At 33.9% G+C, this 11,047-nt stretch overlaps 1 protein-coding gene across 1 annotated transcript in view; it reads right to left on the bottom strand.

Annotated features, from left to right (window-relative positions):
* Nucleotides 1-11,047, bottom strand: part of PROS1 (protein S) — a 112,785-nt gene that overhangs the window by 22,135 nt on the left and 79,603 nt on the right. Inside the window, exons 10-11 of the mRNA XM_044670331.1 lie at nucleotides 8,335-8,524; nucleotides 4,524-4,694 (exon numbers count right to left, since the gene is read on the bottom strand). Of these exons, the coding sequence (XP_044526266.1) occupies nucleotides 4,524-4,694; nucleotides 8,335-8,524 (361 nt within the window). The remainder of the gene's footprint in view (nucleotides 1-4,523; nucleotides 4,695-8,334; nucleotides 8,525-11,047) is intronic.

The following is an 11,047-nucleotide window of genomic DNA, read 5'->3' on the forward strand; positions in this document are numbered from 1 at the left end:
AAAATATAAATTGCCTAGATTAACAGCAGAAGAAATAGAATACGTGAATAACCCCATATCAGGAAAAGAAATTGAAGAAGCCATCAAAGAACTCCCGAAGAAAAAATCCCTAGGATCAGATGGATTCACAAGTGAATTCTATCAAAGATTCAAAGAACAACTAATCCCAATACTATACGAATTATTTGACATAATAAGCAAAGGAGTTCTGCCAAATTCTTTTTATGACACAAACATGGTACTGATCCTAAAATTAATAAACAGTATATATCTAAAACCATCAACAAGCATCATCTGCAATTGAGACAAATTAGAAGCATTCCCAATAAGATCAGGAGTGAAACAAGGATGTCCATTATCACTGCTATTATTTAACATTGTACTAGAAACACTAGCAATAGCAATTAGAAAAGAAAAAGAAATTGAAGGTGTTAAAATAGGCAATGAGGAGACTAAGCTATCACTCTTTGCAGATGATATGATGATCTACTTAAAAAATCCTAGAGAATCCACTAAGAAGCTGGTAGAAATAATCAACAACTTTAGCAAAGTTGCAAGATACAAAATAAACCCACATAAATCATCAGCATTTCTATATATTTCCAAAACATCTCAGCAGTAAGAGTTAGAAAGAGAAATTCCATTTAAAATCACCCTAGACAATATAAAATACTTGGGAATCTATCTGCCAAGACAAACAAAGGAATTATACAAACACAACTACAAAACACTTTCCACACAATTAAACTAAATCTAAACAATTGGAAAAACATTGATTGCTCATGGGTAGGATGAGCTAACATAATAAAAACAACCATTCTACCCAAATTAATTTACTTATTTAGTGCCATACCTATCAAACCACCAAGAAACTTTTTTTTTTACTAAAGCAGAAAAAATATAACAAAGTTCATTTGGAAGAACAAAAGATCAAGAATATCAAGGGAAATAATGGAAAAAAAAGTGAAGGAAGGTGGCCTAGCAGTACCAAAAGTCCGTTATGTTCAATTGTACCACAGTGTGTCAGTTTCTGTGTACAATGTTCACCTGGATCTACCTCTTTCACTCTGCATCAATTCCTGGAGGTCATTCCAGTTCACGTGAAATTCTTAAAAGGTTGCCTAAAGCCAGTTTGTTAAAAGCTTTACATGCCAGACAGAATGTTTGTATTTTATATTTGAGGTCAGAGTTACTTAAGCAATGGAGTGACATGGATAGATTTATGATTTAGGAATATCAATTTAGCAGCTATGAGGAAGATGGATTGATAATAGAGAGACTAGAAGCATGGAAACCAATTATGAGGTTCTGACAATATTGTTGTTTGTTGTTGAGTTGTGTTTCAGTTGTGTCTGAATCTTTGTGACCTCATTTAGAGTTTTCTTGGCAGAGATACTCGAGTGGTTCACTTCTCCAGCTCATTTTACAGATGAGGAAACTGAGGCAAATAGGGCAACATGAAATCCAGAGTCCCACAGCTAGCAAGTGTCTGAGGTCAGATTTGACCTCAGGAAGATGAGTCTTCCTGACTCCAGGACTGGCACTCTATCCTCTACATTATCTAGCTACTCAATATTGCAATAGTCCAGGTATAAATTAGGGTTTCTCTGGCAACAAATGGGATGAAGGCATTTTGTGGTGAATATGAAGTGTTCAAAGCTGATATTTGACCAACTTTTTCTACCCATTTCAGCTCCTGTTTGCCTGCATTTAAATATCCCTTCAAATGAATAATTATGGTATTATCTAGTATCCACCCTAGAAAAGGGAAAAGAAGGTCAGATTCATCCCCAAGCAATATCACATGAGATGCCCCAACTATATTAGTTTTTGTTGTCTAAAACTTGCCCTGCCTAGGTACATTTATTCCATTTTTTTATTTAGAATATTTTCCCATGGTTACATGATTCATGTTCTTTCCCTCTCCCCAAACACCACCCCCACCCTGTAGCTGACACGCAATTCCAATAAGTTTTACATGTATCAAGATCAAGACCTATTTCCATATTATTGATAGTTGCACTAGGGTAATTGTTTAGTGTCTACATCCCCAATAATACTCCCATCAATCCATGTGTTCAAGCAGTTGTTTTTCTTCTGTGTTTCTCCCACAGTTCTTCCTCTGGATATGGATAGCTTTCTTTCTCATAAGTGCCTCAGCATTGTTCTGCATCATTGCATTGCTGCTAGTAGAGAAGTCCCATCATGTTCAATTTTACCACAGTGTATCAGTCTCTGTGCATAATGTTCTCCTAGTTCTGCTCCTTTCACTCTGCATCAATTCCTGGAGGTCATTCCAGTTCACATGGAATTCCTCCAGTTCATCATTCCTTTGAGCACAATAGTATTCCATCACCAACAGATACCATAATTTGTTCAGCCATTCCCCAAACAAAGGACATTCCCTCATTTTCCAATTTTTTGCCACCACAAAGAGAGCAGCTATAAATATTTTTATACAAGTCTTTTTCCGTATGATCTCTTTGGTCTGTAAAGTAACCCAGCAGTGGTATGGCTGGATCAAAGGGCAGACATTCTTTTATAGCCCTTTGAGTATAGTACCAAATTGCCATTCAGAATGAATGAAGAAGGAAGGAGCAAGTGAAGAGCAGTAGGAAAATAGGTAAATTAATACATGTTGATAGACCTGTTTCTAGACATTCTGGAAAACAATTTGGAATTATGTGGAAAAAATTACTAAAGCACATGCCCTTTCATGAGGACAAAAGTGAAAAGAAAGGTCCCATGTGAAGATATTTGTAGTAGCATTTTTATGATAGCCAACATTGATTGTGGAATGACTGAACAAACCATATTCTATTTATATAATGGAGTATTGTGCCACAAAAAGAAGACTATGAAGAATTGAGAGAAATGTGGCAAAAATTTGCATAAACTTATGAAGAACAAAGCATGCAGTACCAGGATAATTATATACACAATCACTATGATTTTGTAAATTAAAATAATATTAAAAGGTGACCAAATTAAAATTAATTGCAAGGACCAGTCTTCATCCCAGGAAGCAGATAACAAATGAAATGCATTTCCTTCATCTCAGTAACAAGGTGGTAAAATACAAATATTGAATGTAGACTACACTTCAAGGTTGGTCTTTGTTAATTGTTTTTCTTTTCATTTTTAAAGAGGAGTTCATTAAGGGGAGAAGATGACTATAGTATTAAAAAAAACAAAATGAGAAAACTTAAAAAAATTATTCACCCTGTACAAATAATTTAACTGTTAAATCACTTCTTGACATATTCATTCAACTGAATTTAATAACAGAACAACTTTCACATGTCTTCAAAGAGCACCACTAAGATATATGTAGCCCTGTGAATCAATAGGAATTTCAATGTTTAAATAAACTGGGCCATTTAGAGGGAAGAGAGAGACAGAGACAGAGAGAGAGAGAGCTTAGAACACTTTGAAAATTCTGAGATTTCTGGTTACATTTTTGGCTGTAGTGGCAGAGCCTGGATTAGAACTCAGGATTATTGATTATATGTATGTCAGCACCATTTCTACAGAAATTATTTTAACTCCCCCTAATTTGTCAAATTAAAATTAGTACAAATGCAAAAAAAATTTTTTTCATTTTCCCCTCTAGGCTTAGATCTTGACTTTCCAGACTTCAAAATCACATATCAGCTGCTGTCTCCTAGAGCTTTCATCAGTGCCTGGGGCTGCCTTGTCCAGGAATATCCCAGTCCATTTGTGGTCTTTTTTCCCTGGAACATCCATCCAATAAGCTTGGCCAGTTTCCTTCTCCTAGAAGTGAGTTCCTCCTAGATTCTAGAGCTTCCATTTTGTGGAGGAGCCTAAGCCAACCAACCACCTTTCATTCCATTCCAGGCACTTCTAACTTTCAGACTTTTCCCTTTCCCCAGGTTTTAGCTCTCTTTTTATGTTATCTTCCTCCGTTAGAATGTAAACTCTTTGAGGAGAGGGACGGTCTTTTTTATTATATTTGTATTCCCAGTACTTAAAACAGCTCATGGTAAATAACAAAGACTTCATAATACTTGTATCCTTCCTTCCTAAACTATGTTTTTCAAGTATATCATGATTCTGTGGGAACTGATGCAGAGTAAAATAAGCAGAACTGGGAGAACACTGTATACAATAACAGCAGTATTAGATGATGATCATCTGTGAAAACTTGACTACTGTCAGCAATTCAATGATCTGGGACAATCCTGAAAGACATATGACTGGGAATGCCATCTACATCCAAAGAAAGAACTACTGGAGTCATCTTTCGCAATATTGTATTATTTATGGCTTTATTTTGGGGTTTTGGTTATGTATGAGTTTGCTCTTACAACAATGACCAGTATGAAAGTGTGTTTTGCATGACAATAAAAAATAAAATATGAAAAGAAAATTAATAAATATATCATGATATTGCTTTTTATGCGAATATTGCACTATTATTACTAATATTTAAATATCTTTGAAACAATGAATGGATTAAAAGCATACCATAGGTATTAAATATTATGAGGCTGAATCATTACCGATTTCAGTAGATTATTTTCTGCCATGCGAGGTAATCCTGCAAAGAACACTTTAGTTTCCAGAAAACCATTTTTGAAAGGTCTGAAAAGGCGCCCAGGGCTATTTATATTCATCACCGCTTCTTTGGCTATTTTAACACTTATACTGTTTTCTAATTCTTCAACAGACACCTAGAATCAAAAGGAAAATATTGTAATTAGTTATAGAGTGAAATGTTGGGTTTAATAAATTAAATTACTCTTGAAAGTAGACAACAAAATTTGGATTAAGGTAATAGCATTTTATGACAAATCCAGAGCAATATGGAAAAGATGGATTCATATGCTAGTATATTATCAAATATTTTTTAAAATCCCAGTGTCCCACAAAATTAAACAGATATACTGTAAAGTTGGATAGAAGACCTTTTTAATTATGGTTTACAAATGAATTGGGGACTTCTGAGAGTGTAGAACAACTATAAGATATTAAACACTTGTCTAATCAGTAACTTAAGAATAAAATGTTAAAGTAAGTAAAGAGGAATTGGAACTTCAAATATCTTATCTATTACATAGAATGTATATGTTTCATTTTCAGGAAATCTAAAGATATTTAAGCTACAGCATTTCAAATGATCTGAAAACTAATCTTTTAACAAAATTTCATTTTTTTTAAACCCTTACCTTCTGTCTTGGAATCAATACTGTGTATTGGCTCCAAGGCAAGAGTGGTAAGGGTAGGCAATGGGGGTCAAGTGACTTGCCCAGGGTCACACAGCTGGGAAGTGTCTGAGGCCAGATTTGAACCTAGGACTTCCCGTCTCTAGGCCTGACTCTCAATCCACTGAGCTACCCAGCTGCCCCCCAAAATTTCATTTTTAATTAGGTTTTTTCCATTTTTAAATCTTTTATTCAAAAGTTGTCAATCAAGAAAAATTATTGAAGAAAAATTATCTATGTTAATTGCAAAAAATGTTTGTGATTTTTTTCATGTAAAATAACTAAATATCAAAAATTTTCTTATATTGTTCCATTATCATAAAGTAGCATTACTCACTTCAATGTATATTACTTTATAGTCAGTCTACCTGGGTGATGTTCATTACTCTACATCACAAATTTGTTCCTAAAAAATTATTTTAAGCTGTATTTCTTTTGTTTAAAACTATTTTCATGAGCTTTAACAATGTATATTTAGTTACTTGAATGAGATATACTCAACAGGATGATTGATATATATGTTTTTGAATTAATACATGAACTAATATCAATCTAAATCTTTTATAAGTACCTATGTAAAATGAGTTTTATTTTATATAGTTTTCTATCCCAAATAAGTTCCCATGAAACATTTTATAGCATAACTTACTAAGCCATCAAATTAACAAATATATTACAATACAATTGGAACAATGTACAAATTACTAAAATGTTTTAAAGAAATTATTACATATACATTCAGAACCTATTATATTTTAAAATCTCTGAACTATTTTTGTTAGTAAATGTTCTTAAACTTTAATCTGATGGAAAATTATATTTAATTTTAGAACTTGGTTCCTCTAAAAGTAAGTTTATATCATGATATGACATATAATAATTTCATTTTCACAAGAAACACATTCCAGGGTGTATTAAAAAAAGTGGTTCCACAAAATGCAATGTTCTGTCTCTGATAAGGGCCAAGTTATGAGAGATTATAATAAATGTCCCCCATGATCTTGATTTCACAGGTTTAGGAAGATACTCTGAATATATCTGGCATTCTTTGCCATCTCTTTTCCTCTCAGAGCTTTAATTTACACACCTATAAAATGAGGTTAATAATGTACATAATGCATTTCTCCATGTGTTTTATAGCACTTTGCAACCCTTTAAGTGTTTTAACAAATAAATACAAGTTCTTATTATTTCCTGATTCTTGACCAATATTTTTCCTCCAAATCTATTCAAAAAGCATTTACTATATGCTTACTGTGCACAAAGCACTGTGCTAGGAACTATGACACCATTCCTTAATATTAGCCAGGATCCTATAAAATATAAAATTTAAATTTAAAAATATATAAATATATATTTTAAAAAATAATTTTAATAAATATGTTAATGAATAAATAAAAATATAAAATATAAAATTACCATATCCAGCATGGTAAAAGCTAGATTAAATTGAACCATGGAAGATAATATGAATGAATATAAAATTCTAATTAAATACATTTATGTATGAGTAGTCTATCATGACTTATTTACTGAGAATATCAGGGTTATCTCTCAACCTATGAAATCAAAATCATGGAGGGCATGAAAATCACATGGTCCTTATCAGAGATATCCTTCTGGTAGAATTTGAGGTCTACAATAGTGAAAGTCACTAAAGTAACAAAAGGAAAGCCCAGGATTGGACTGGAGTGAGCTTGTACTGACTTGCAAACTGACTCTTGACTGGAGAACTTCCTGTATAGTCATTTTCCTGCATTTTCTTTTAGTGGCAAGGCACTGGTACCCATTGCTACCAAAGAAGGAAATATAATCCTAGTCTGGGGGTTCTTGATCATCTGATTTTATATGCCAATCATGGGTCTCTTAAACCAGGGGCCATTAGGGCTGAAAAGGACTTTGAAAACATGGAAGCCCAACCTCCTTCCTTAATGCATGAAGCCACTAGAAAGAGAGACAAAGCAATTTGCCCTGAATTATACAACGATTAATGTCAAAGCTAGGACCTGAACCCCAGAATCCAGACTTCTAGTCCCATGTTCTTTCCTCTGCTTCTTGGTATTCCATTTTGGCAATGAGCAGTGATGATTAATTGCCAATTGCTATGAGCAGGTGACTTTCTTTCCATTCCTCTCATCAGAAAAGCAATGACTTTTAGTTTTCTCTTAGCATAACGGAGTAGTCATTAATTCTCAAAAGAAACAATAATAAATATCTTCTCACCTCTTCTTAATAGGAATTCCTTGTGCTCTATTATATAAAGCATGGCTCATGGTAACCAGAATGAACGCTTGCTTTGGAAGATCACCCAAAATATTTTATTCCAAAGCATTCCCATTGGCAAGAGGACACTTAACTGAGCTTTTACTGCATATGTAAAAAACATTTATCAATTTACTTTTATGCACGTTACCAAATACATGTAAATTTTTTTACATAGACAACTATTGAGTATGAGGTAATAATTAGTCATGGAAGAATGTAGTCATTTCAGTTATAGCTGATTCTTGGTGACTGTATTTGAGATTTTCTTAGCAAAGATACTGAAGTGGCTTACCACTTCCTTCTTTGGCTGATATTACAAATGAAGAACTGAAGCAAACAGGGTTAGGTGGCTTGCCCAAGGTCACAAAGCCAGTAAATGTCTGAGGCTTTTGATTTGAATGATGATTCTTCCTGACTCCAAATTTGGCACTATATCCACTTTGCCATCTAGTTTTCCATGTCTAAATGACTATGACTCACTGAATTTAGGATGATGGTAATGATAGTAATCTAATCTATTTCAAAGATGAGGAAATCTCCCAAAGCATTACAGATATAGGGCCAGGATCAGAATCTCTCAGTTTCTGGATCATTTTTCTTTCTAAGTCTTAGGAATACCACAGATAAGTTGTTAGGGAATCAATCCCCATATTATTTCAATACATTACAATGTAGTGTATTTTGCTCTGTTTTATATAACATCAGATAAACCTGAATTTTACATTAAAGTTGCTATTTTTAAAGTTTTCATTTAATTACTACTAAAATCAATTATCACTGAATTTTATAGAAATATACAAGAAGTTTACAGGTGAAATTAGAGGTTGATAATCTGAAAACTTACTATGTTCCATAGCCCGTTGTTAATAATTTTGCCACCACTTGTGACTTTAGCGCCATGATCGTTTTTGAACTGAATTTCAATTTTCCCATCACGAAGGGCAAGCAAGAACCATGCTGAATGATCAATGGATTCTGCATAGAGTATAATACCTTCTGGGTCATAGGTCCGAAAATCAAACTCAGCTGAAAATCTAACAGCAAAATGAGAGATGTTATTCAACCAATACGTGAGATTTTAGTACATAACTCTTTTGATTGGCAAACATTCATTGGTTCAAAAGAGAAAATACTTAAATTAATTCATCAAACAGCCAGAATTAGATCTCTAGGTAGATTGTCTTTTGATTTATCTCTTCACATCCAAGTTATTTTCCTTTTTTTTTCTTAATTACAGATACACTTCCAAGTCAACAAATGCACAATAAAGTTTCTAACTTGCTTTTATCTGTATTACCTGTAGATCACCCCTCCCTTCTCTCTCCAACTTTAGACCCTCATGAATCTGGTTTGAATTGTGGGAATTTTCAAAGATAATTTATCCAAGTTGTGTCTCTTACCCTTTTCTAGTTACAAACAATAACCACAAAACCTGGCAACTTCTGGGGTTCATGAAAACCTAAATATTCATTTGTTCACCACCTTAACAGATTGTGACAAGAAATAGCATTGAAAGAATAAATATTTTGAACAGGATAGAAATAAGTGCCTAACATGCCTCTCATATCAGTTAATAAGTATTTATTAATCTCTTGCTATGTGCCAGGTACTGTGTGTGCTAAGTGCTTAGGCTACATGTATAAAAAGTGAAATTATTCCTGCCTCCAAAGAGCTTACATTCTAATGTGTGAGACAAGTACATATAAAATTGAATATAGGGCAAGTACAAATATATACAAAGTATATATACGAGATAATTTTGGAAGGAAAACACTATCAGATGAGGGTAATCAGCAAATGTTTTGTGCAAACAGTGTAGCTTAAGTTGCATGTTAACAGAAAGAGAAGGATTTGGTGAAATAGAGGTAAGGAGGGAGTGCATTTAATGTATAGGAGATAGCCTGTACCAATAAAGATGGAGCAGTGAGAGTGAGGAACAGAGAGAAGTCCAATTTGGCTGGATCACAGAATGCAGTTTCAATTGAATGATAAGATCAGAAAGCACTTTGCTATGGGTTAGGTCTGAGGGAGAGTAAAGTAAGTAGAGATAGAATGAAGATTACTTTTTTCAGGGAGTTTGATAGAGAAATGGAGGTGAAGTAGTTAATTAATATTTAATAATTGATTGATATAAAGAATAAAATGCTCACTAGCCATGTTTAACCTCAGCACATATTCTCAGATGAATAATTTCATTCCTTTCCCCTAGAATAGTCTAAAACATTAACTTTTCCTACAAAAACACTTTCTTCTAGGACAAAGACAAGAACCAGTTCAGCTTGTGAGGCAGGCAGCCAGGTTGTCACAGCTTCTGCCAGTATCTGCTAGTCCTTTCTCCACATCTGACTGGTCTGAAAACTTTCTCTCTCCTAGAATGACTGATGGTCATGCCAACTCCACATCATTCCTTTCCATATAATGTCTAATTCCATGTAATACCTGTTTGGAAACCATTAACACCCTGATCTATCAAAAACAAAGATAGTTAATAGTTTCTGAGATAATCTGTACTGATGGTTGGAGAACAAATGTCTACAACATGGAAGGAAAAAAAAGAAATTAAAAAAAAAAAAGATTTGTTCTCAAAAATATAAGTGAGGCTATTAGACAAGAAAAAGAGATGGGAGGAAAATGTTTCTTCAATGAACCCACATCCACAAACAGGTGATCAAACTGTAAGGAATTATCAGAAGGAATGCCCCCATATATGTATTTTTAGCAGTGGATTTTTCTACTCTCTTGAGAGCAGGAGAAACATGTTCTCCCCCAGACGGCACTGAAGAGTACCATTTTGCACTGAGATGTAAGAAAAAGCAAATGAAGTCTGAAAGAAGAAAAAATTCAATTCAGGGAACATGAAATTAAGAAACACTGAGGGCAATGCTGACTTGAGAATCAGGAGTTGGCTTCTAATGCTATAACTGCCACTTATTAGCTGTTTAGACTTGGCCTAATCACTTAAATTTTCTGGGTTTTAATTGAACTAGATGGTTCCTTCTAGCTCTAAAGATTTGATCTATAATACTACAAAAAAAAAACATAACAATGTGCTCACAATGATCTTACATTCTACTTCAGGATAGTATGTATAGAGAAGTGAACAGTGAACACAAGGTAATTACAGAATGTACAGAGCACTAACTAGGGGTAGAAGTGAGGGAATAGGAATTAGGGAAAGTTTCATTGAAAAGATGACACCTGTGCTAATCCTTGAAAGAAGATAGGGATCTGGAAGTCAAGGATGAAGAGAAAGTATGTTTCAGACTAGGGGGAAAAAGTGGGCAAATACACAGAAATAGGAGGTGACATGTCTGTTTTGAGAAAAAGCTAGTAATCCAGTCTGGTTGGAATGAATTGGATAAGGAGGAGTAAAGAAAGACAGAGACACACAGAGAGAAACGGAGAGGAAGAAAGACACAGAGACAGACAGAAAGAGACAAAGACAGAAAGGGACACAGAGAGTCAAAGACAGAAAGATTTTGGGGTAGATGTTTTACAGAGTGATTTTATAGGTTCCTATATATATATATATATATATATATACACATATGTGCATG

Source organism: Gracilinanus agilis, chromosome 3, assembly GCF_016433145.1.
Source record: "Gracilinanus agilis isolate LMUSP501 chromosome 3, AgileGrace, whole genome shotgun sequence".
Lineage (NCBI taxonomy): Eukaryota > Metazoa > Chordata > Mammalia > Didelphimorphia > Didelphidae > Gracilinanus > Gracilinanus agilis.